This window comes from Antechinus flavipes, chromosome 4, assembly GCF_016432865.1.
Source record: "Antechinus flavipes isolate AdamAnt ecotype Samford, QLD, Australia chromosome 4, AdamAnt_v2, whole genome shotgun sequence".
NCBI classification, from domain to species: Eukaryota; Metazoa; Chordata; class Mammalia; order Dasyuromorphia; family Dasyuridae; genus Antechinus; species Antechinus flavipes.
Window position 1 is genome coordinate 296,066,908 of NC_067401.1, and position 27,932 is coordinate 296,094,839.

The 27,932-nt window shown below is 34.5% G+C and overlaps 1 protein-coding gene across 2 annotated transcripts in view; it reads left to right on the plus strand.

Annotated features, from left to right (window-relative positions):
* The window catches only part of DSE (dermatan sulfate epimerase), a 93,899-nt gene that overhangs the window by 28,453 nt on the left and 37,514 nt on the right, over positions 1-27,932 (plus strand). Inside the window, exon 2 of one of the 2 annotated variants that reach the window (XM_051997576.1) lies at positions 12,984-13,452. In XM_051997576.1, the coding sequence (XP_051853536.1) occupies positions 13,037-13,452 (416 nt within the window). In that variant the 5' untranslated portion in view covers positions 12,984-13,036. Of the gene's footprint in view, positions 1-12,983; positions 13,453-27,932 lie in introns of those variants that run through there. The other variant, XM_051997577.1, reaches the window with a different exon arrangement.

Sequence of the window (27,932 nt, forward strand, 5' to 3'; positions counted from 1 at the left end):
AAGAAAGTCATGATCCTATGATCCCATTCCTGGGGTTTCAGTACTTGGTCCCTAAGCCCTGGTTTGCCTGGTAAGTCAGTTTACAGCTCTGTTTTGATCATACAGAATTTAAGTTGGAAAGTGAATTTAAGGTAAAGTTCCCTTACTATTCCACTAGCATTTTGTACATAAATATTTTTACACAAACAGTGAACTAAATAATTAGAAGCAATGTTAGAAGTCATTTAGACTTTCAGGCTTCACATATACACTGGCCATTAACAATTTTGGTGACACAAGCAAGGAAATCCAGAATTCAAGTCCGTATGTCATCTAGACACCTGAGATAGAATCTTCTCTACAGAATACCCAACAACCCAAGTAATGATCTAATTCTACCTCAGGTGTCCTCAGATGCAGGGAATCCACAACTCCCAGTATCTTTTCCACTTTTTAATAGTTTGTACTTATTAGAACTTGACAATTTTGTAAATTCCTCCCAGTAGAGTATGATTTCTTGAGACTTTGCCTTTGGGACCTGTATATGCCAAAATGTTTGTGGCAGCCCTGTTGGTAGTGGCTAGAAGCTGGAAAATGAATGGATGTCCATCAATTGGAGAATGGTTGAGTAAATTGTGGTATATAAACGTTATGGAATATTATTGTTCTGTAAGGAATGACCAGCAGGATGAATACAGAGAGGACTGGTGAGACTTACATGAACTGATGCTAAGTGAAATGAGCAGAACCAGGAGATCATTATATACCTCAACAACGATACTGTTTGAGGATGTATTCTGATGGAAGTGGATCTCTTCGATAAAGAGAGCTGATTCAGTTTCAATTGATCAAGGATGGACAGAAGCAGCTACACCCAGAGAAAGAACACTGGGAAATGAATATAAACTGCTTGCATTTTTGTTTTTCTTCCTGGGTTATTTCTACCTTCTGAATCCAATTCTTCCTGTGCAACAAGAGAACTGTTTGGTTCTGCACAGATATACTGTATCTAGGATATACTGTAACCTATTTAACATGTAAAAGACTGCTTGCCATCTGGGGGAAGTGGTGGAGGGAGTGAGGGGAAAAATCGGAACAGAAGTGAATGCAAGGGATAATGCTGTAAAAAATTACCCTGGCATGGGTTCTGTTAATAAAAAGTTATTTAAAAAAAAAGAGAGAGAGAGACTTTGCCTTTGTATCTCCGATATGTAACACTGCAATTTGCTCTAGTAAGCACTTAATAAATGCCTGTAACACTGGCAGGGTCTTGTATACTGTTTGTTGAAGAAGTAATTGTCAAATATAAGTTAATTGGAGGATGGCAAAGATGTGGTCTGATATAAAAAATTTATACCAACCTTATATATTATTTTTCCTAGTTTTAGATGCTCATATATTTAGAACTAGAAGCACCCTTCAAGTCCTCCAGTCCCCAAGTGTCAAACACATAGCCTGAAACACTCCTGAGTATTGCCTGAACCAGATTAAAATGTAATTGGGAAATATTTAACACAATAAATAAAAACACAGTAAAATATAGATAACACTACATTTCAAAACTAAGTCAGTATGTGACCATCAGAAATCCTTATTTATGGGCCTCCATTTCTATTTGTGTTTGATGCCATTGATCTAGTCAGACCCTTTTGTTCTCATCTTTTCATCAAAAATTCAAACTAATAAATTCAGTAAATATTTAGCAAGTGACTACTGTGTGCCCTTATGTTAAATATTGGATATATATTTAATAAAACAAAAGATCCTCAAGGACCTCACAATCTAAGAGGGAGGGAGACATCACACAAGAGGAGGCAGGAAATTGTGTATGTGTGCACGAGGGAGACACCAGGAAGTATCTATAAGGTAGGAAGATTTGATGGCTCTACAGCTTCTTATTGGGATTAGCTTTAGATTCCTGGTTCATGATAAACAGGTTGAGGCCAAAAATCAGAAGTTTTTGCCAACAACAAGACATCTGAGACCAAAGGAAACACTAATTCTCATGACTCTGGGTTTTCACTGGATCTGAAATTCCCATACTATTGTTTTATTCCAAATCCAGAATTCCCGGGTCTTTATTTGTGACCCTAACAAATGCACAATTTATCCAACATTCTAGAGGCCATTACTTGCTCTTTTATCATCTCAGGAATATGAAGAATCTGCAAGACAGAGACATTTGAATGAGACAAAGTTGAGAAGGTTATCCACATTATTAAGGCATCTTAACAACCAGATTGAATTTACTGTACAATATCAGACTCAGATTGAAACAGAACCAGCCAGCCAGCCAGATAAATCTAGTGCTTCCATTCTTCTCTCCAACAAATTGATAATGACCCTTCAGAACAGATGAACAGATTACCATAACTAAGAGTCCTTTAGCCCATTTCTTCCCCTGTCCTGAATGGGCTCACTGCTGGATTATGCTATAATTCTATTTGTTCTGTGATTTTACATAAAAGGGCTCTTCAGTCCTGTTTTATTATTGAGGAAATCACCTTGATCACCTGAATTTGTTTCTAGAACAAAAACTTTAAAGCATGACAGAAGACTATTGATTCCCTAATGACATCAACCACTTCAAAAATATAAATAGGGCCTTCTTCCTTAGTCTCACTGCAGTTTCTATTTGCTAGAAATGTGCCTCATTTTATTTTTTTTAATAACTTTTTATTGACAGAACCCATGCCTGGGTAATTTTTTTTTACAAGATTATCCCCTTGTTGTAAAAAAATTACCCTGGCATGGATTCTGTCAATATAAAGTTATTATTAAATAAAATAAAATAAAATATTAAAAAAAAAGATTATCCTTTGCACTTACTTCTATTCCGACTTTTCCCCTCCCTCTCTTCACCCCTTCCCTCAGATGGCAAGCAGTCCTATACAAGTTAAATATGTCACCGTGTATCCTAGATACAATATATGTGTGCAGAACCAAATAGTTCTCTTATTGCACAGGAAGAATTAGATTCAGAAGGTAAAAATAACCTGGGAAGAAAGTCAAAAATGCAAGCAGTTTACATTCATTTCCCAGTGTTCTTTCTTTGGGTATAGCTGCTTCTGTCCATCCTTGATCAATTGAAACTGATTTAGATCTTCTCTTTGTCAAAGAAATCCACTTCCATCAGAATACATACTCATACAGTATCGTTGTTGAGATATATAATGATCTCCTGGTTCTGCTCATTTCACTTAGCATCGGTTCATGTAAGTCTCACCAATCTTCTCTGTATTCATCCTGCTGGTCATTTCTTACAGAAAAATAATATTCCATAACATTCATATACCACAATTTACCAACCATTCTCTAATTGATGGGCATCCATTCATTTTCCAACTTCTAGCCACTACAAACTGGGCTGCCACAAACACTTTGGCAATGTGCCTCTTTTTAAATAGTATATGCTCTTTCTGTAGAATTTCAGTTTCTCTGAGGCAGAAGGATGGTTTGGTTTTTGTTTTGTATCCTAGAGCTCAATATCTAGCACTTAACTGTCCTCATCTAATAGGTAATAAAATTGGTGGTTTTTCAAAGGAAGAAATACAGATCATTTAAACCAGCACTACATATGATCTTTGAAGGTGATGAAACAGGTGTTGTGGAATGCTTAGAGTTTTATGAGTCATCCACTGTATCCTGGGCCATCACCAATCATCCTGACTTTTACATACCACTTGGCTTCAGTGACTCAGGAAGAGAGAGTAAAGCTGATGATTTTGCATCACCCTGCCTCACTTAAATCCAATTCTCACAAGTCAAGACATCACCTGTGATGTCATTGGTCTGCTTTGAAAACAAAGAACCAACAGCAGCAATAGGTACTTAATATATTAATAGGAGATTAATTGAATTGGAAAGAAAATGGGTACATAGGTCATTGTCTTCTTAATCCCTCAGTGTAGCTGGTATTTTTTTCATCCTGTTGAAATCAGTCTGTCTTTGGGATACCTTGAAAATCAAGCTGAATGCCTTCATAATTATACAGGCAAAATAGATTAATATTGTGTTGGGTAGGTATGACTGATTTCCCCAAATTCATCTTAAGTACCATTTCCTTCTCCTCATACTTCCATCTGATTCTGAAGCATTAGAATTCAATTTGGTATAGTCCCTTTGTTCTTTATAATGAAACTCAATTGCTCTAGAAATATTACTCTAGAAATAGTTCCTATCCATAGTTTAAATATATAAATGCTTACAATGTGAGTCAAAGGTATGTATGTGCAGTTTCTTATATCTGAAAAGGATCATTTAATATGTTTTTGTTCATAATAAACTTTGTTTTGATTTTTAATTATCATAAAAAACTTTGTAAAATTTTATTCTTTATCCTTAAAAAAGCAATAAACTGCATATAAGAAGTACTTTTTTTATTCAAAGTTGTTTTCTCAAATGTTAATATTAATTCAGATTGGTGTAACAATTTAAGGTTCATAAAAGCATTCCTTAGAACAGTCTTATGAGGGAGACAATATTAATATTATTATCCTAATTTTATAGATGGCATATTGAGGCTTTGAAAGGATCAGTGACTTGCCTGTAATCACTCAGTGTACCTGAGCCAGGAATTGACCTTATGTCTCCTGGGCCATTTTCAATTAACCTGAAAGGGCAACTGTCATCACCTTGACTTGTGCTGAATTGGATTTAAGTGAGGCAGTTGTACAAAGTCATCAGCTTCACTCTCTCTTCCTGAGTCACTGAAGCCACAAGGTAGGACAAAAGGTTGACTGGTGATGGTCCAGGATGCAGTAGATGACCTTGGCAATGACTCATAAAACTCTAAGCATCCCACAACACCTCTTTCTGTTTTAAGTGGCCTACATTTCTTCCTTTAAAAACCACCAATTTTATTATCTTATCATATTTAAGGATAGCTAAGTGACAGGCACTGAACTGGGGGGATATACAATAAAAACAAAACCATCCCTCTGCTTTCAAGGAACTTATATTCTACAAAGAGAGTATGACTATTTCAAATGAGGTATATCACTAGCAAATAGAAATTTCAGTGAGATCAAGGAGTTACCCCATGATACTAAAAGAGTGAGGCTGAGGAATTTGCTCAATTCTGCCTCACTTAAAACCAGGTCACATATAAATCAAGTCCTGTGATGTCATTGATAGTAATTTTGAGCTCATATGTCTTGTCCAGGGTAGTATCTCATCTTCAGCATTGAGCCTAAATATTTCATAATATGGGGAGTATTATTTTATGAAAAATTGAGTGTCACTTGTGAGGAAATTATTCATTTGCTCTGTATATGTTGAAACATAGAAGCAAAATCAGATTGTTTTACTGTATGTTTTGTTCCAAACCATATTAATAAAGGTCACTGAGCTTTATTTGAAAATGCTGTAAAGAAAGGTTTTCCAGAGCCATCTTTTGACTCTGAGAAAGCTTTGAGAAAGGTTAAAGCAGAGGAATAAGAGCAGCTTGGGCCTTTCTGAACATCTGCATTTGATTTGTACTAACTTGTTCTGGAAATAATGAGGTAGTAAGGTGTGACTGATTGGTGATTAGTTAGTAGTGGCCTTGGGAAGCAAATAAACTCAGGAAATACTCTTTTATATTCTGTCTCATCTGTCTGGGGAAGAAAATAGCTGAACTTCTTCAAAGGTCATATGGATTTCCTTTGCTGGGAGCAAGCAGAGAGCTTTGTGTGCTGGACAGAGAAGGGCACTAGGCAGCTAGAGATATGTGTTCTAATTGCAACTGTATAACTAATTAACTGTGTGACATTGAGTGAGTCCCTTCACCTCTCTGGACTTTTTATTTTCTCATTTATAAACAAGGACTTTAAAATAGATTAACTCCAAGTTCTCTGCCAGCTATAAAATTCCCCAAATCTAATTTATTTTTTTTCTCTTAGCTTTTTTTCTGAAAAGTGCATAAGCAAAATAGATGTCTTTTAATTTGGGAATGAACTGACCCTCTTCTAAGTGTCTTCAAAGTTTCTCCTACTCTTATGTTTTTATGATTCCATGATATTTTTCATTTTTAAGTACTCTACCCTCCCAAAAAAATTGAGAAAATTTTTGTCACCATTTTTTTCATTCTAAAATGTGGAAAAACCTAGTACCATTATCCCTTCCACATCATGAGGATTACAGGTGCAATGCCCCTATGATCTCGAAAACATATGTAAATTTTTTTTTTTGTTTTTACATTGTACCAGATAAGAAGTCAGTTTTTTTTTTTCTTTTTCATTTATGGAGTGTTTATAATACCTTATCGTAAAACTGTAATACCTTATTTGTAAAATTTGGTCATTGGCTCTGTGTTATCTGCTGACCATAGTGTGTCATCTGCTGCTTCTCCAAAACTCTTCCAAAATTCCCATTGAATTTCTTATATCGACCCATTTATATCAAAACTGTTATGAAGAAAGTCATGATGTAGAAGAGGTAACTATATTTGAAATCTTATGTATACATTTGTCTCTTAGATTATATCTATCCTTTTAGTGTATTCTTTCTCTGAACTTTCTTTATGTGAAGGTTGATGAAACAAACTACAGAATGTATTTGGTTTTAAGACATATGGTCCAATAGAAGGTGTGTTGGCATAGGATTTACTGTACTTAGGCTCTGTTTGACTTTGGAAATATATCATGTTAGCTTGTCTGTGCTTGTTTCTCAATTCACAAATTGGAGTGAATAATGGTGTCCATACTTCTCTACTTCACAGAGCTAGTTCATAGATAAAATATGGTCAGAACTTTAAAGAAGAAAAACTGATAAATCAAAATCATTGTTATTAGTGTTGCTTTTTTGGTACAAGGCTCAAAGGGCTGCCTTTTAATCTCCTTTCATAATCCATTTATAATTCAGCACCCCAATGAGTCTTGAGATTTCTTTGATATGGGCATTTGCAAACAGTCCACATCTTCTCATACTGTGATATGGTACCTTATCAGTCCTCCACAGAACTAAGTATTTTTTTTCTCTAGTTTATGTCTCAATTATTGGCAGCATGTGATAGTGGAAAGAACCTAGGATTTGGAGTTGGAGACTGTGGTTTCTCTTCCAGCCTTTGCCACTTATTATCTGTATAATTCGAAGCAAGTCACTTAATCTCTCTAGGTCTCAATTTCCTCATTTGTAAAATGAAAATGTTCCATTAGATAATAACCCTTCTGGCTTTAAATTTGTTATCCTATGAGATTATTAATATCCCACTTTACGTAATTATCAATTCTTTCAACTTCTTATGAAATTATTTTGCATATCACTTAAGTAAAATGTAATAAATATGTAAAGTGTTGAATTGTGGAAAGAAAATCTATTTTATTTACACTAATAGATTTTACAGCATCCTTGGTATAGGCTATAATTTTACCATTCTGAAAAGGCCTCTCTTGGACATAAGAGCAAAATGCCACATCCCAGAAAGACTCCACAATTTGATAGATGCCTTGCTGTTGATTACCTTTCAGTGATCAGTGGCCAAATGGAGATTGTAGAGAAATGACTTTTAATTCTTTGTCATACAAAAAGAAATTATCTGCTTTGGATAGTGACAGTCTATCTGAATATAGTTCTAATATATATTTGTTTCTCTACAATGAAGGAAAAGAAATGAAAGAGTACAGATTCATTAGATTTGAGCCGCTTATTGTCTCATCTGATTTCTTTTTGCTCTCTTGGGAATAGGGGTGCGGGGTAGGGCTCAATAAGGAAGCAGAAGGAGGAAATACCCAGTTCTAAAAACAGAGATCAAAAAGTATGATTTGGTTGAGCTGAAGGACAGAAACAAGAGAATAACTGAATGTTCAATAAATCACACAGGTTAAACTGCTCTGTGGCTTGAATTCAGTGAAATATAAATCAAAATTCTGTACATTAAAAAATGCATCTGTTTTTATATTTTGGTTTATATAAAAAAAGGCTTTGGGTAATTGGTGTGTGTGTGTGTGTGTGTGTGTGTGTGTGTTTTCGGGTTTAAATATTAGTAATAGGACAGATAAAGAGGTTTCCTGCTTGGTTTCTTGGTCAAAATTTCTTTGTAAAACTCAAATTAATTTCTCATCTAAACTAAGGAGGGATAATTCCCTAATGTAAGAAAATCTAGTTCCCATTTAACTTGTAGTTTAAAAAGTACCTCTCACTCACCTCTGACCCATAAAAAATAAAATGTAGGTAATACAAGTATTGTGAGGAAATTGAAGTTCAAAAAGGCAAATTTACTTGCCTGGGGTTACACAACCAGTAAGTGATGGAGCCAGGAGAGAAATTTTGGACATTTTACTCCATATTCAGTCAGTATCCTTTTTATTTTGTTCTAGCATTAGTAAACTGGAGTTAGATAGAGTTCAGGGAGAGCTAATAGAACTGAGAACATAGAGAACGTAGAAGTAGAGATACACAGAGAGAAAGTGGTAGGGCTGTGGAAGTTTGTTGATATTCTGCCATGCCTCAATAAATCATGACACAGGTAACCCTTCTATCCTAGCCGGCTGAAATATTAATCAGAAAATTGTCCCAACCTATCATAGTTATGTCCAAAACAACAGTTATTAGATTTTAGAGAAAGCTTTCAAACTGTAGGAATCAGCAGTTCTTATGGGAAGAAATACATTTCCATTATGTGTAGCTGGAAACTTTCTTCTCAGATCTAATCAAACTATATAAGTGAGTCCACAGTTTTAAGGAAACCATCTGGGAAAAATGTTTTAAAATTGAGGTCTATCAACTCATTTTTAAAAATATATTTTGATAATTACATTTCTTTGTAATTAGTTTCCTTTGTACTTCTGTGGATTTTATTTTGTACAGTTGAAAAATGAAGAGATCCAAGAACTTCACCAGAGTACCAAGGGAATCCATGACATAAAAATAGGGGAAGAAACTAATCGGGACATACTCGTTGAATCTCACAATGCTGTTATATGATTGATATGGAAGTATCATAGAACTTCAAGGAACCCTTTGGAACCATCTATTTCTATCCTAACCTCTACAAAAGATTAAGTTCCCTGCACAAATAGGAAGGAAATAAAAGTCATGCAGTCCCTTTGTTACCAAATTTTCATGGATTATGCAGTGTTGAGATTGGGGAGGAGTTCACTTTCTTCGGGGTTTCCTTCTCCCCAAATACTCACTGGTCTAGATATTGAACAATTATAATTTTTTAAAAATAGTTCCAGGAGCTACAGAAGAGAATAGAAGAAGCCTGCTTTTCTTTTCAAGTCCAGAACTGTCAACAGAACCAGAAAAGTAGACAACATAAGCTTATACTTAGATCCCCACTCCTTTCTCTTCATTTGTCTTTTCCTTTGTTTTCTTCCTTTTTGTCTTATCCCTTCATCTCATTTACTTGTTCTTTACTTTCACCTTTATCTTCTTCCACACACCTAAATTCACTCGGGGCATTGGAAGCCTAAGATGGCCATAGACAAGATAGGTTTAGGTCTGAAATTTTTCAGGCCTTCATTTTATTATTCTTATTTTTGTATGTCCTTTCTTTTATCATTAACATGAAAACAGCCATATAGATAACTGGACATATGCTCAGCCAAATTTTTTTTTTTAATTTCTGGAAACCATCAAATTCTTTTGTCCACTCCTAACTCCTATCCCAGTAGATTTAACAGAAAGGACTATTTCTTTTGTCCCAGTTTATGATTTTGGGACTGTCAGCTAGATAGCCAGACATGCTGAAGCTTTGGGTGCTAGACACAATAAGGATTGTATCCAAGATTTAAATTCTATTTAGTGCAGTTATCTTAAATTGAATCACAAATTTCAAAAAAAAATTCCAGTGATTTTATTTTCTTTTTATTTCCAGTATTCAAAAATGTGGCAAAATATTATATATGTTGATAATATATAATTTATATACATATATAATTTAGCAGAATTTAACCTAATACCCTTATATGATTCTAATTGCTTTGATCTTGGAAATAAACCAAAAGGAAAATGTGGATTAGACTACAGTGTACATTTAATTCTTGGTCTTCTTTCTGATTATGAAAACCATTTTTCCTTGCTCCATCAGCCTCTCTTTTTTAATAATTGAAAACTACTGTTCATTATTTACATAAAACTGTCTCTCTGGTCTGCTTTCTATAACCTTTCCCCTCGTAGGAATTTTAGGAATTCTCTGACTTTCCTCTGGAAAGACTGCATGCCTGTTTTATCCCAGATGTGGGGCATAGTAGTATAAGATTTTGAAAAAATGTTATTACATTTGAACAGATTCTCTTTGAACTTATAAGTAAATCCACTACTAAAACGTCAAATAGTTAAGAATGTAGATGGGTTTTCCCTTTACTGAATCGTATTCAAATTCTGTGTGCAAAATGTAAAAATAAACAGCAATATAAAAGAAAAAGAAAAAATACTTGTATATTCTATGGCCAGTGTTTTCACATATGTGTCTTATATATATTTTATATGTGTGTTTATGTATATGTATAAACATATATCATATATGTTTGTATATTCATGTGTGTGTATATCTCTATTTCTAGATATGTATTTATCCTTTTCAAAGATCTGTTCAATGATCTTATTCAAAGAATAATGATAGATCTCTGGCAGTTCCAAATCCTCTGCTGCATTGATGCTATTATCTACAACTTGAGAAAAATTTGGAAAGATCTTGATTTTTTTTTTTTTATCAGTAAACATTAGTTAATTGCCTACTTTGTGCTTGGCACTTTGCTCAGTACTGAGAATGCAAAAATATGCAAAAGATAGCCCCTGCCTTCAAGGAGCTTATAATCTTTTTTTTTTTAATTAAAGCTTTTGATTTTTCAAAATATATGTGTAGAACTACCATAGTAGAAATATATGTTAACTCCAATATAAGCATACATATTTATGCAATTATCATGCCACACAAAAGAAAAAGTGAAGCAAAGTAAGCAAATAACACAAAAAGAGTAGAAATGCTATGTTGTGAACTGCACTTAGTTCCTACAATCCTCTCTCTCTGGTGTAGATGACTTTCTTCATAACTGAACAATTGGAATTGGTTTGAAGACAGCCATGTCCACTAGAATTGATCATCATATAATCTTGTTGTTGCCCTGTATAATGATCTTCTGGGTCTGCTCATTTCACTTAGCATAAGTTCATGTAAGTCTCTCCAGCCCTCTCTGGTTGTTTTTGCTGGTTGTTTCTTACAGAACAATAATTCTGTAACATGCCATATTTTTTTCTATAACATTCATATACTTTAATTTATTCAGCCATTCTCTAATTGATGGGCATCCATTCAGTTTCCAGTTTCTCACCACTACAAAAAGGGCTGCCACAAACGTTTTTGCACATGCAGGTCCCTTGCCCTCCTTTAAGATCTCTTTGGGATATAAGCCCAATAGTAACACTGCTGGATCAAAGGGTTTGTGCAGTTTGATAACTTTTTGAGCATAGTTCCAAATTGCTCTCCAGAATGGTTGATCTGTTCACAGTTCCATTGTATCGATGTCCCAGTTTTCCCACATCCTCTCCAACATTCATCATTATCTTTTCCTGTCATCTTAGCCAATCTGAGAGGGATATAGTGATATCTCAGAATTGTCTTAATTTGTATTTCTCTGATCAGTAGTGATTTGGAGCACCAAATGACTTCATATGACTATATATAGTTTCAGTTTCTTCATCTGAAAATTGTCTGTTCATATCCTTTGACCATTCATCAATTGGAGAATGGCTTGAATTCTCATACATTTGAGTTAAATTTCTATATTTTAGAAATGAGGCATTTATCAGAACCTTTGAATGTAAAAATGTTTTCCCAATTTATTGCTTCCCTTCTAATCTTATCTGCATTAATTTTGTTTGTACAAAAAATTTTTAACTTAATATAATCAAAATTATCTATTTTGTGATTAATTATGATCAAGGAGCTTATAACCTAATGAGGAAGATGATAAGCCAACAAATGTTTACAAAAAAGGAATAGGAAAGGAATAGGAAATAGAAGGAATGTATTAGAATTAAGATAGGTTGAGAAAATTTGTTGTTTGTCCTTAATTCTTCAAAACCATCCACTGTGAAGTCAGGGAGATAATGCCTTGACAAACATGTGAATTACATTTAAGTGTTTTAAGTGAGGGAGGGTTGTACAGTCACCAGCCTTACTTTCTAGCCCAGAGCCATCTCAGTCCAATGGCCAGATTGCTGATCACTGAGACCTGTTAAAGACCTTAGCTTAAAAGGGATTCAAGAAGAATTTTTGTAAAAGATAGGATTTTTCTTGAGAGTTAGGAGGAACTAATAGTAGATGGAGTTAAGAAGAGAGAGGTTGCAGGCATGGGAGGACCAAATAGAGAATGCTCAGTACTAAGAGATGGAATATCTTGTTTGTGAATAGCCAGGAAGTCAGGATTCCTAGATCAAAAACTACACATCAAGAAGCAAAATGTAAGACGACTGGAAGGTCTTTTTCCCCCATATCTTTTGCTCCTTCTGCTCACCTGGTCCTGCTACTGCTTCACATTAATCATAATACTATTTTTTGTTTGAATTGTTCAAAGATTTATTAGTTCAAACAGTATAAGAAAAAAGTGAATTAGAGAAGGGTCATTTAAAAAAATATTTGCCACTTTTTTGTTTCTAGACATTCATATTCCCATTGAAGTAGCTTGAGGTTTTAACTCCTCCCACCAAAAACAAAAACACTTTCCTGTGTGAGAAAGTATCAAAGGAGAGAAAAAATAGATTTTCTCTTATTGTTTTTGCATTATTGTTTTCCTTTATTGGTTTTGATACCTTGAGTAAAAATGCCTGCATATGGTTAGTGTATTTGATTGACTCTAGTTTTTAAAAACAGGATTCATTTGCCATTAATAAACTTCCAAAATATTCTTTACTTCTAATATGTATTTTTATAATATTAGAGAAATCTAAAGTCACAATGTTTTTTCTTCCAAACTTAGGATCATGTAATACAGCTTTAAAAAGTATGTAAAATTCTATCTTCCATATGTGATCCATCATGCTGTACTGATTTGTTTTTTTTTTTTTTTTCCTTCCTTCAGGACATTTCGAAGATGGTTTGGCTGCCTTTGCGACTTGGAGATCTGATGCCACAATGAGGACTCACACACGGGGAGCTCCCAGTGTGTTTTTCATACATCTGTGTTATTTTGTGGCAGCCTATATCACTGACGAGAATCCTGAAGTCATGATTCCTTTCATCAATGCCAACTATGACAGCCACCCAATGCTGTATTTTTCTAAGGGAGAAGTGGAAGAGCTGCAGCGGAGAGCAGCCAGTACACATCGGCACATTGCCGCAAGGTTGACTGAAGCAGTGCAAATGATGCTGTCCAGTCCTCTGGAGTATCTTCCTCCTTGGGATCCCAAGGATTACAGTGCAAGGTGGAATGAAATCTATGGCAACAACCTGGGTGCCTTGGCAATGTTCTGTGTGCTGTATCCCGAGAATATCGAAGCCCGAAATATGGCCAAGGATTACATGGAGAGGATGGCTGCTCAGCCTAGTTGGTAGATTTTTGTCCTTTTTTTTTTTTGTTCTTTTTGTATAAACATTCATATGGGCAAAAGGATGTATGAATCTTAGTTAAATTCTAAATTCTAAATCTAGTTTAAAATATTACAAAATGGATTCTCACATACTTTTCCCCTACCATCAAAGCTGGTACCTAAAACTTATAATGCTAAGCAGAGTTTGAAAATTGCTATCTTGGTCCTAATGCATTTCACTGTAATGTAATAAATAATCTGTAATAATGCCCTCTCATCCCACATATTCCCCCTACTAGTACACCCCAAATGGATACATGCTTCAGTCATTACTAGTTGTAGCCCTTCCTGCCATGTGACTTTATTAATATTCCTTTAGCTGTTAACAAGTTTGAGTCAATCTGACATTTTAGAAGTTTTTCTTATCCTTATTTTTGCACTTAAAATTAAAATATCTAGGAACAATCCAGCCAAGGAAAACTGTATGGCATAATAATAATAGCTAATATATATTTACAAAGTCCCTACAGGTATAATCCCATTTGATTTTCACAATACTATAAAGGTAACTTATATGGCAACTATTGTTGCCATCCTCATTTAATAACTGAGACCCTGAAAGAGATGAAGTGACTTGCTTAGGATCATATAGCTAGTAAGTATCTAAATCAGGACTGGAAATCACATCTTCCTTACTCCAATTCTAGTTCTTTATCCACATCTTACCTTACTAAAGGGTCTCTAAAAAGGGTTGACTTAGTAACTCCTCTCCCATTTCTGACACATATTTGCTATGTGACCCTAGGCTAATGACTTAACCTTCCTGACAGAAAAGAGAAAATATTTATTAAGCAGTTACTTTGTATTCCAGGCACTGTACTAAGCATTATATATACAAATAGAAGCAAGTAAGATAGTTCTTGCTTTCAGGGAGCTTCCACTCCAATAGGAAAAGACTACATAAAGAGCTGTCAGGGAAGGGTACCCCCATACAGAGAGAAGACTGCAAAAGCAACCCAGAGATCTAGTTCCTTTGTAAGATAAGACAGGAAGGTTCATTTGTCAGACTCAGGATTGCCAGGAGTGGAGGTCATGTTTCTTATGGAGTAGAGAGAGAGAGTATGAGAATAGGGTCATGATTAAGAGATGCCAGGAAGTGTTGTGGGTCCTGGCAAGAGACCAAACAAAAGACTTATTTTTTTATCAGAGATTCAGGCAGCGCTTACTATAAGTTACAGTTGAAATATCCATCTGCATCTGTGGAGAGTTTCCACATTACATTCCCCAGAAAATCACAGTTTAGGAGGGGGAAAAGGAAGGAGGGAGAGACAGAGAGAGACAGAGGCCAAAAGAAAGAGAGACATAGAGACAGAGACAGAGAAGGGAAGAAAGAAAGAAAGAAAAACAAGGGAAGAAAAGAATAAGAAAAGCAAAGGAAGAAAAAAAAAGAAAGGGCAAGGAAGGAAAAATGTAAGAAAAACAAGGGAAAATTTTTCAGATTTGAATATATAAATATTATAATACTTAATTAGAGTACTTTGTTTTCCATAACAACTATATTTTAGGATATCATAGATTTTATTTGACTCAATATGTATTCAATCTGGAATACTTGAGGGATCTCTTTGTTAATAGTGAAGCCAAACAATTAGGTCTCATTTAGCTTTTTTGGACAATTGATGACAATGAGATATTGAAAGTCACTATGACAGGACAAACAATTAATTTATCATTAAACAATAATCTAAAAATTGTCCAACCACATACATGTATTCGTGTATGTGTATGCATCAAAGTATGAGTTCCAATTATGCAATTTACATTCTGAATTTTATGATTGGGAATAGTTTCTCCCTTGTTGGCTAAATTAAAAATTATATAGATTGCTCAAAAGTGTGATGAAACTGTTAGTTCAATCAAGCAATCAACCAGTAAACATTTATTCAATATTTTCTATGTGCTAGATACTAAAAATATAAATCTAAAGTAATGAAACAAACTCCACTCTCAACTATAAGTTATGTGACATTTCCCTTTAGGGACAGTCAAATTATATCTTGTCACTTGATAGTACCAGGAATGTGGATTTTTTAAAACATTTTTTAAAAGCCTGCATTACATTTAGGTTTGTAACAAAAAACATCTTGCCAGATGTCAGAAAGGTGAAGGGGAGTATTATGCAAGTTTCCTGACTAATTTCTGCCAATATCTGGTTAAGAGCCCTGTTTGCCCATAAATCTGGAAGGGTTTCCTGGAACTTTATGTGGGGGAAAAACTTATGGTAAGATTAACTTGAAATTCAGATCAGAGACAAATAGTTTAGACTGTTTTGTTCATTAAAATAAAGCTTTTTTGAAGGGTGTAGTTATTTTGGTCCTCAAATATACGATTTTGGTTGGATTCAATGCTTATGCATGGGTTTTTTTGGGTTACCAACATTCTAGTACTTCCCCAAGAAGAAAGAAAGACTATACTTTCAATTTGTATTTGGAGCAAACACTTAAATATACAACTTACTAGAAGCCATTTCCAGTTGGGGAAGTCAATTAATCAAAAATGGCAAGCAAATTTACTTGTCCCAGTGAAAGAAACATTTGTCACTCTTAACTGTCTCTAGGTTGTTTTTTTCAGGATACATTTTGCATAGATATCAACTTTCAAAGAGTTTATAAAGATAAGTAATTTAGCAGATGACTGACTTCCTAAGGACAACAATGAAAACATTTCCAAATAATAGTTGCAATAAAATTTTTTATTAATTTTAACTAGTAAAAGAAAGGGCCGCTATGAAAAATCTTGTTTGTAAAGTATTTTTTATCATTACAGCAAAATTAAAACAATTTTATAAAGCAATGCAGTTTTGTTACATAAAATCATAGAATTAAATAAATGTATTGTTTTCACTAGAGGAACAGATGCTTCCTGAGGTATGAGTAAAAGAAAGTATTTAGACATAAAAAGTGCTAGTTTTGACTTAGTTGTTAAAAGTTCAGGTTCACACATTACTAAAGGTACAATGCAATTCACATATGAATAAGAAACAGGGTTAGTGATTTGTTCAGTCAGGGATGATTTTGATGAAAGTAGAAATCATAAGAAACCTCCGTGACCAATCAATCCAGCCCATACTCTTCTCCTCACTCACCCCTTACCACTAAAAAGGATGTCTACAACAGCAGAAGCAACAAATGGTCTTCCAACTTATGTTTTAAAATTCCCACTGAGGGAACCCAGCATTTTCTGAGGAAGCCATTCTGTGTGGGACAAACTCCAGTTTTTAAGAAATATTTTGTTTGTTTGTTTTCTGATATCAAATCCAAATTTCATTCTTGGCCTGGTCCTGTCCTTTGGAACAAAGCACAGTAAGCCTATTCTCTTGTAGAATGTAGGTATAGTTTTATATTTTTATCTTTTGTTTTAAAAAACAACAAAGCATGGCTTGTTAGCATCAAGTTCTCTCTTCCTTGATCTTCCTGGAGCTATATTAGAAATTTAATGTTATTCTACTGTCTTGCTTACAAATGGATAACCAGTTCTTTTTTCCAACTTAGGAAGTGATTGTAGTACATAGAATATGAATTACTAATCATTTTGCTTTGGTTAGCACTGCTGTGGGATTGTGTTTTTAATAGCTTTATGGAAATTTTAGAGAAGTAGTATGGCATAATAATAGAGTTCCTTCTTTGGAGTCAGGAAGCGCTACCTCTGACTCATGCTGGTTATGTGACCCAGTCCAAGTCATTTAATATATCACTGTCTCAATAGGTTTCCAAGATATTAACTCATAGTATTTTTGTTAGTTTACATTGATAAAGGGAGTTTCTTCACCAGGACTTGTAGATACCCATAAAATGACAGTTCTGTAGAAAATAAAACATGCAAAATTTAACTTTTTTTAAAAAACTACTGTGCTTATAATCCGTTTATATTATATTTTACAATTGGACCTTTTCTTGAATAAACTTTTACCCAGTCCCAATAGATGTTGTTAATTATGCTTTTAAAAAAGAAGATTAATGATAAATTAGTTATCATAACTGAAATATGAATTTTGAGATGCTTTTGGTCTAGTTCACCGTGGATGTGTGTGTGTGTGTGTGTGTGTGTGTGTGTGTGTATACTTTCTAAATCTATAGCATCAGAGCATATGTGGTACTGCCTGTCTCCTTTGATATTAGTTATAGGGTATGGTTCTATAATATTTAACTCCAGAAGGGTAAACATAAATCTGTATTTCCCTGAGAGAAAATCATCCTCTAATGATAAAGCAAAAGCATAAATAATTTATATTAGAAATACAGGATGTTCCAAAAGTCTTAGTGCAATCTTACAGTTGCTAAAGCTTAAAACTGCACTAAGTCTTTTGGGATATATGCTGCCAAGTTCAGTGGCACAAGAACTTAATTCCTTCTAAGAAGGGAGGTGTGGAAGTTGACAGCTGATGCTGGCAGATCTGAGCTTAGGAGTTCTTGATTGTATGGAGTAAGCCAATCAGAGAGACACTTAGATGACTCAATGGATAGGGCACTGGAGTCAGGAAGACCTGAGTTCAAATGTGGCCTCAGATACTAGCTGCATGTCTCTGGGCAAGTCATTTAACGTCAGTTGCCTTAATCTTCTGGAAGAGGAAATGGCACCCCATTCTAGTATCTTTGCCAAGAAAACCTTGTGGACAGTACTGACATGCTGTGGTCCATGGGATCACTAAGAATTGGATACTGGTAAACAAAAACAGCAACAAGGCCAATCAAGTGTCCACACTAAGTTGAATATTGGTACTTGGTGAACTTCAGGGAGCAGGAGCCAGCATGTTACCTAAGAAGAAACAAACTGGCTCAAAGTGGAAACAAAGCAGATCAAAGCTCCCAGGTTAATCAGTAGTGGGATGTGGGGAATATCACCTACATTCCCAACCTGGACAAGAAAAAAACACCCAGTCTAAAAACAAACAAAGAAATAGAAATAAATAAATGGAGAAATAGATGAGTTTTAGATGGATGGATAAGTAAATAAACAAATAAGTAAATAGATTGATAAATTAGCAAATGAATGAATAAATGGATAGGTAAGTAAATAAGCAAATATATACATTTGGTGTGTTTATTCCTTATTAAGTCATGGTGCCATACTTACTTTAAAAACTAAATAGAGTTGTTAAATTAAAAGATCCAATCCACTATTTCCAAAATCTAAGATCTCCTTTGTACTTCTGCAAATGGTCTTTTGGGGAGTGAATACTGGAATATAACACGAAAGGCAGGGAATGCCTACTGTTATTAGATATAAGTGAAGTATCAAATGAAAGCAGGTCTAGTTTTGTCATGTACCCTCCTATAAAAGTTCTCTTTCCTCACACATGGCACTTTCACCCACACCAGGATACCATTTTGCATTTGATTTTGTATATGTGCTTTTGATTTGGTCTGATGCAATAGAATTATGAATGAAATCGTATTTCATTGGTATTAAGAAGTTCAATCCAGAAATTTCCAAGAGTGTTTGAGATCAGGCACTCCTCTCCATCTTATAAGCTTAGAGGGACTAATAAAAGATTAAATGATTTCCCCACTTTGACACATCTAGTATGTGTCAGAGGAAAGATTGGAATCTAGAGCCTTCCAGTGCTGAGGCCTTTTCTGGTATGTGTGTTCAAAGGAGAAGAAAATACCTGATTTGGGAGTTCATATTTTTCTTTGGGAAGTAGAGTCATTTCTTGTTTCATTGTTCAAACATCTGTTCAACATATAATTGTTTCACACTGATTTGGGTTTCTTCACATTTCCAGTAATGATCCATTGGGCATTTTCTTTATGAATACGTGGTAATACCAGCAAAAAAAAGACAAAAGGAATATACAATGATTTTCATTCTTATCAAGCAAAAACAAAATCTTGGAAATGCATGTATCAAAAATTTGTGTGAACATGTTATATTTTGTTTGGACATTTGGTAACTTAATAGCTAAAAGGTAATTTTATTTTAGTTGTCATTTTTTAAATCTCCTTTTTAAACATGTACTTAAAAAATTTAAAAGGCTGGTATTTTACAAAAAATGATGACCTTTTTATGTGTTCATCTGGTAAAACATACACTATAAAGGAAAAAGGCAATTTCTTTAGATAATTATGAAGGTGATAATTATGACTTAAACTAACTCGTTTTTTTCTTGTGTTATAAATGGAAGCAACTCTTTGTACTTCTATAGAAACCTTTGAAATAGTTTTACTAACACAAATTATCACTGTTGTCCAAAATGATATAAATAAGCTAGTGATATCTTTTTGTTTGAATCAGCCTTTCAAATAGGCTTACTTCTAACTGAATTCAGCCTTTCCAAGTATTGCAGTCTTCTCTTCTTTTATGAGTCCTAATTCACAGAGCTATTTTATCAGTTAAGGAGAAATGGTATAGAACCCAGGATAATTAAAAATAGATATCTCTTTTAATTTTTAGAGGAATCTAATTTAACTTTAGATTTTATTCTTTGATACTTTAATAGATCCTTGGTTTCATCCCTGTATTTCCTTTTTCCATGAAAATCAAACTCCCTTCTCATATCACCTTACCCATGTGATTCTTATCTATGTCTTTCCATAAATCTTCCATAGAAGATACTTCCAATTTTCCAAAGGCTCTCATTCTTTAATGCCAAAAGGACACAATTGCTACAAGATTTATCTACCTCTTTTGCTGGTCATATACCTCCATGGTGATATGATTTATGTCATTTCTTTCATACATGTCATCTTGGTACTATGACGTACCCTACTAACATCCACTCAAAGATTGTGACTTTGTTTCCTTTAGATTCTAGACTTCTAGTTAGGAGTATGTTGGAGCCAGCACAAACTGGCTCACTATTTCTTAATTGTTCATTGTGAACATTTGCACCTTTGAAATCAGCAAAACCTACAAATCAGGGCTTTGTTTGTTGTTTTGTTGATTGTCTAGTCTTTAAAAAGTGATAGAGAAAATGTTAATAGTACAAATCAAACTTATAAGCAGGCTGTGTGCATATTTGCCCCACTACTCCCAGAGAATCAGGCAAGATCAGTGTGACGACCAAGTTAGCACCCTGGATACTTTAGAATCAGCCAGAATCAGGAGAAGCAAAAGACCAAGTCTTTAGAGGTCTTTTAAAGATAGGCTTCTTTACCTTGGTAAAGGTCTTTAGAGGTAGGCATGAATTGGATGGACATGAAATCTCCACAACCTTCCTTCTTTGTCTACGCAGAAGTAACTCTGACTAGTCTTACTCCACCCCCTAGTTCCTCCTACAATTATCTATATATACTAATTATCAAGCCAGCACAGAATAGTGGGGAGGGCCATTTTCCAAGCTAATAGAGTATTGTCCAATTGGTAGTTAGCCTTAAGTGCTTAATTGTCTGACCTCAGTGCATGAACTCAAGATTTCAGCCCTTTACATCTCTCACTTTCTTTTGTTTTAGAACACAGGTGGTCTCACCATCCCTGACTTCTCAGGGAGGTGAGATCCCCCAAAAGGAGGTGAAAACACCAAAAAGGAGGTGATCACGCCTCCCCCAACTTCTCAGGAAGGGAGGTGAAAGCACTAAAAAGGAGATGATCATGCCCTCCCTGACATCTCAGAAAGGGAGAGGAAAAGCACCAAAAGGAAGTGGGGATTGCTAGCGGATTTCTGGGCTGAAGGGTCTTATTGGAAACAGGTATGCAAAACCCATCAGCATGAGAGGTATTACACAAGCACATAGATATAATGCAGAGGCTATTAGTGATGACTCTCCCCACAGTCAGTGCAGGCTCAATGTGGTGCAACAAACATGAATTGTACATGCAAGTAGTGATATAACAAACAATATGAATCAATATAGAGTTGTAAAAGCTTTCCAGAAGTCCTAGAAGGAGAGTATGTAAACAACAGTCACACATATGCCTTCTTCAGCAGTCAAGAGACTATCAAGAGATAGTCCAAAATTAATGTATTGTCCATTGCTTCACATGTCAGGGAATCCAATGATCCTCTCAAGTTTTTGAAGTCCTGCAACAGTCTTTTTGTGTGTTAGGGAATCCAATGATTCCAGCAGATTTTGATTTTTTTGTTTGTTTGTTTTTTGTTTTATAGCTTTATATTTACAAGTTATATGCATGGGTAATTTTGTAGCATTGACAATTGCCAAACCTTTTATTTCAATTTTTCCCCTCCTTCCCCCCCCCTCCCCCAGATGGCAAGTTGACCAATACATGTTAAATATGTTAGTTAAAGTATAATTAAATACAATATTAGTATACATATCCAAACAGTTATTGTGCTGTACAAAAAGAATCGGACTTTGAAATAGTATACCATTAACCTGTGAAGGAAATCAAAAATGTAGGTGGACAAAGGTAGAGGGAATTCCCAATCCCTAAAAGGATTGGGAATTCTATATAGTGGTTCATAGTCAACTCCCAGAGTTCTTTCACTGGGTGTATCTGGTTAACTTCATTACTGCTCTATTGGAGCTGATTTGGTTCATCTCATTGTTGAAGAGAGCCACGTCTATCAGAATTGATCATCATATAGTATTGTTGTTGAAGTATATAATGATCTCCTGCTCCTGTTCATTTCACTCAGCATCAGTTCATGTAAGTCTCTCCAGGCCTTTCTGAAATCATCCTGTTGGTCATTTCTTACAGAACAATAATATTCCATAACATCCATATACCACAATTTATTCCGCCATTCTCCAATTGATGGGCATCCACTCAGTTTCTGGTTTCTGGCCACTACAAAGAGGGCTGCCACAAACATTCTTACACGTACAGGTCCCTTTCCCTTCTTTAAAATCTCTTTGGGATATAAGCCCAGTAGAAACACTGCTGGATCAAAGTGTATGCACAGTTTGATAACTTTTTGAGCATAGTTCCAAATCACTCTCCAGAATAGCTGGATGTATTCACAATTCCACCAACAATGTATCAACATACCGGTTTTCCCACATCCCCTCCAGCATTCCGCATTATCTTTCCCTGTCATTCTAGCCAATCTGACAGGTGTGTAGTGGTATCTCAGAGTTGCCTTAATTTGCATTTCTCTGATTAACAGTGACTTGGAGCATCTTTTCATATGGCTAGAAATAGTTTCAATTTCTTCATCTGAGAATTGTCTGTTCATTTCCTTTGACCATTTATCAATTGGAGAATGGCTTGATTTCTTATAAATTAGAGTCAATTCTCTATATATTTTGGAAATGAGGCCTTTATCAGAACCTTTGATTGTAAAAAATGTTTTCCCAGTTTATTGCTTCCTTTCTAATCTTGTCTGCATTAGTTTTGTTTGTACAAAAACTTTTCAATTTGATATAATCAAAATTTTCTATTTTATGATCAATAATGATCTCTAGTTCTTCTTTGGTCAAAAATTCCTTCCTCTTCCACAGGTCTGAGAGGTAAACTATCCTATGTTCCTCTAATTTGTTTATAATCTCATTCTTTGTGCCTAGGTCATGAATCCATTTTGACCTTATCTTGCTGTATGGTGTTAAGTGTGGGTCAATGCCCAGTTTCTGCCATACTAATTAACAATTTACCCAGCAATTTTTGTCAAATAGTGAGTTCTTATTCCAAAAGCTGGTGTCAAACACTATATTATTAAAGTTATTGACTGTTTTGTCCTTTGAACCTAACCTATTCCACTGATCAACTAGTCTATTTCTTAGCCTGTACTAAATGGTTTTGGTAACTTTTGCTTTATAATATAATTTTAGATCTGGTACAACTAGGCCACCTTCATTTGATTTTTTTTTCATTAATTCCCTTGAAATTCTTGACCTTTTGTTTTTCCAAACTTTGTTGTTATTTTTTCTAGGTCATTAAAATAGTTTTTTGGGAGTCTGATTGGTATGGCACTAAATAAATAATTAGTTTAGGGATTCCAGCAGATTTTGAATTCCTGCAACAGTCTTATCATTTCTCAGAAAATCCAATGATTCCTGAGGGCTTTCAAGTCCTACAGCAGTCTTATCATATCTCAGAGAATCCAATAATTCCTGAGAGTTTTCAAATCCTACAACAGTCTTATCATGTCTCAGAGAATCCAATGATTCCTGAGGGTTTTCAAATTCTACAACAGTCTTATCATGTCTCAGAGAATCCAATGATTCCTGAGAGTTTTCAAGTCCTACAACAGTCATATCATGTTTCAGAGAATCCAATGAGGCACTTGGAGTGTGTTCTGATCCTTTCCAATTGTAGAACTAACTATAATACTAAGAATCATTCACTCTCCTAAGAACTTAATACTTTACAGAGAAGGACACAAAATGATAACAATTAGAGACTCAAACAGATTTGTGATTGCATTGCTGTGCAGTTTTTTTGATGATGAAAATTACAACTCATACATGCATACCCTTATTTTCCCCTTGGGATTGAAGTCACCAAGATTCAAAGTACATGTTGATTTAATATAAAGGGTCTATATAGAATATAGAATTTCTCTATCCAGTCTTAACAACAAGTATTAGTAATTAAGTTGCAGTTATTTTCATCTGGTCTTTTTCCAAATATTTATCATGTGTATTACAATATGAGATGACCACCTATCCCATGAAATGGTGTTTCTTGTAATACTGAGAAGGGTTTGGAGTGTGTGCTAAAACTGCTCCCTGCCCCTTTATTTGCCTTGCCTCCAAGAAAATCTTCAAGTCATCTTTGATATAATTCTTTTTCACCAATAGTATGTCTGTTAGATCATATATAGAGCAAGGACTTTACATTTAGAGTATCAATAAGTTAAAGTCCACTGATACTCTAAAAACTGTGATTCTTATGTTCCTCTCTCCCTTCTCTGTCACCTTCCCTGTAGTAGCAAAAAGGGGCTGGACAAGATTGAGGGCCATTTCATCATTTTCAATGTATAATAGGTTACCATTCACAATACACTTTTTTTTTAATTGAGGGATGGAAAATTCTATGCAGTGAGGTCCTAAGTGAAAATTTAAATTGAGTGATTTTTTATGATCCCGATTCATTAAATTTAGTTTATGGAATCTCCCTTGAGATTGTCTTAGCACTAGTTTGTTGGTGGGTTTTAATTTATTATAAATGTTCTGTTTTGTTTTTTCATATTTGGTCCATAATACATATACCAAAGCTCTAATTGATGGGATTCTACATATTGGAACCTTTCATTAGCTTTTATTTATTTTCAGGACTTAGGTTTTAGGAGAAGAATAGTAATAAGAAAATAAACTGAGCACAGGAATTCATTCCAAACATAATTTCCAGTGTATGCCGTAGAGTCAGTTCAATTTAGCCCAGTCATGAACATTTTCCACACCTAAAATCCTGGACAATTAAAGTTGATGTTCAAAATGACAATGCTAACATTTTCCATCTACACAGTAATTTTCCTAACATTATGCCTTTCAATCTTTCCAATAACTAAGGGTGCGGAGAAGAAAGAGAATGATTTTTCTCACTGCATCAATAAGAAAATTTAAGACCCAGAGAAATTGTGGGAAAAATGCTTAGTTTGGAGATAAGAAAACCCTGAGTCAAATTAAGCTTCTGCCATTACTTAGCTGAGTGATCTTAGACAAGTCATTTAACTTGTAAACCTCAGTTTCCTCACCTATGAAGATGGGAAAATAATACTTCTTCTTATTTAACAAGGTATCTGTGAGGAGTAAATGTGATAGATAATACTTGTAAGAGGCCTTGCAAATCATAAAGCATTATAAATGTCAGCTATTTATTATAATGTCAACTAGTAAGCAATACAAACCTAAATCTTCCACACTCATATCTGATTCTCTCTTCCCTATATTATACATCTTAAGACTTTGGAAGATTCTGCAATCTTTTGCTATATATTACAAATTATTATAAAGCAATGGAATATGTTGATTGTTGGGGCAGTTAGATGGTACAGTGGAGAAAGCATTAGGCCTAGAGTGGGGAAGACTTCAGTAAATCTGGATAAGTCACTTACTTCTTAATCCCCTGCTTTTTTTCCAACAATTATATGGTGATATTAACAGCACCTACTTCAGAGAATTGCTGTGGGAATCAAAAAAGAATATTTATAAAAAGCATAGTGCTTGGCATGTAATAAAGTCTATATAAATGATTATTACCTTCTACTAAATAGTTTCATATTCTCCAAAGTTGTATAAAAATAATTAATAACTAATATTTATATAGTGTTTTATTATTTACAAAACATACATAGATAGATATGAAATGTCATTTGATCCTGACAAGTCCCATAAAGAAGATGTTATTTATCCCCATTTTTAAGTGAGAAAATTATCATAGTTTAAATGACTTGCTCAGGATCACGTAAATAGTAAGTAACTGTAATGGGATTCAAATTTAGGTCATCTAAATGTAGAAATATATTTGGAAGAACTGCACATGTTTAATCTATATTGGCTTACTTGCAGTCAAGGGGAAGGGGAAGGGTGGGGAGGGAGAAAGGAAAGGGGAAGGAGAAAAATATGGAACACAAGGTTTTGCAAGGATGAATGTTGAAAACTATCTTTGCATATATTTTGACAAATAAAAAGCTGCTATTAAAAAAATTTAGATCATCCTGAATCTTTTCATATTCATATTCCATTAGATATGTTGTCTCTCATGCCTGCTGTCTTACCTAGCCTATAAAAAATATATCATTCCAACTATCTCAGATTTTTCCTTCATGGCTCCAGTGATGTGTGGTTGAAAATTATAATCTGAGCCATTAGTTTTCTAGCAGGTTTATCATCAAACACAATATAAATCACAGAGAAAAGAAATTACTTCACTTTTACTTCGGAGCCAGTCACCAACAGGAAATTAAGAAACTGATTTCGACAAATAAATTAAGTTTGAAAGGTAACTAGCTTTTATTCTGAACTAATCAAGAATTTATTAGATCCTTGTCATGAATTGCAAGCCTGAGGGTGAATGTTGAGGGTGTATCAAAAAATAATCATTGGCATATTGAGATAGACAAATCAGTGACATTACTGTATCAAGATGAGGAATATGACTCTCTGTGTATTGTTATTGTCTGTTTCTCTTTCTTTCTCTTCCTCCCTCTTTTTTTCCTTCCCTTCCTCCTTTTATGTCTTCCTCTCTCCATTCCTCCCTCCCTCTCTGCCTCCTTCTCTTTATCTGTCTCTCTCTGTCTCTGTCTCTTCCTTTCCCTCTCCCTTTTCCTCCCTCCCTCTCTCTCCCTCTGTCTCTATCCTGTCTGTCTGTGTGTCTGTATCTGTGTTTCAGACTGCCTGGGGTCGAGCTCTAAATCAAATCCCACACAGTTATTAGATGGTTTCAGAGGTTCCATCTAATACTGAGATCTTAATAAAAGTTTCAGTTCTGCCATACTTTTTCTTTTGTCTCTTACAATCTTTCCTTATATCTTGCTTATGGTGTGACACATAAGTTATTACAGCTTTTGACACAGAGTAATGTGGTGATGCTAAAATAATCATATCCAAAGCAATTCATAACAGTAAATTCTGTGAAATTTCTGAATATGGAGTTACGAACTTGGCAAGAATGGATTTTTTTTTTATTTGAGTCACTTAAACAGAAAGACTGCCACACAAATAAAAAATAAAGAGACTTGCCAACCTTCTTACACAAAAGACAGATGAAATATAACTGAAAGCAAGAAAGAAAATAAACTTAGACAAGAAGAAAAGTAGATTGACTGGCAGCAGGTCTTTATAAATGGTAGGCATTTAATTTTGCATCTGGTGGATTTTATGCTAATAGGTAATGATGATACTGGCTATGATATTGTTTCACACCTTATTCAGGTATTTTGATAAAACAGAAAGATTTCTCTCATGTGATCCACTATGTTGAAAATATCTGATGTCATAAAATAAGCTTTAAGAATAGTAATATTTTGGTGGCCTCTAAAGTAAAACAAGTCTTTCCTCTGATTTTCTCTGCTATTGTAGTATAGCTTGCATTTTTAAAACCTGTGTATTAACATGGTATTAGGATTATAGATTTAGAGTTGCAAGAGATCATAAAGTTTCAACATCCAAATTTTTCACATGAAAAAGAACCTGAGAGATAAAGAGACAGGAAGTTGTTTGTCCCAGTCATTGAAAAAGTATTAAAAAACTCCAGGATTTGAACCCTAATTCATCATTCTTTCCCTTTGATCGTATTTTCTATCTTTTGAACACTTTGGTTTTGACTATACACACAAACACACACACACACACACACACACATATATATATATATATATCTTTCTGGTATTAACATCTTCCATTCCTGGAATGCTTTCCTTTTTCACGTTTAATTTTGAATGCTTCAAGACTACTTCAAATTCCACTAGTTCAAATACCATAGAAAGCTTTTCCCAGCTCCCCTCTTCCTACTCGCTTCCCTCAAAAATTACTTTCTGTTTGTACTATTTGCATCCTAGATGCATGTAATTATTTGCTTATTATTTCTCCCATTAGAATGTGAGCTCCTTAAAAGTAGGAACCATATTTATTGTTCTTTGTATATTCAGTGCTTAGCAT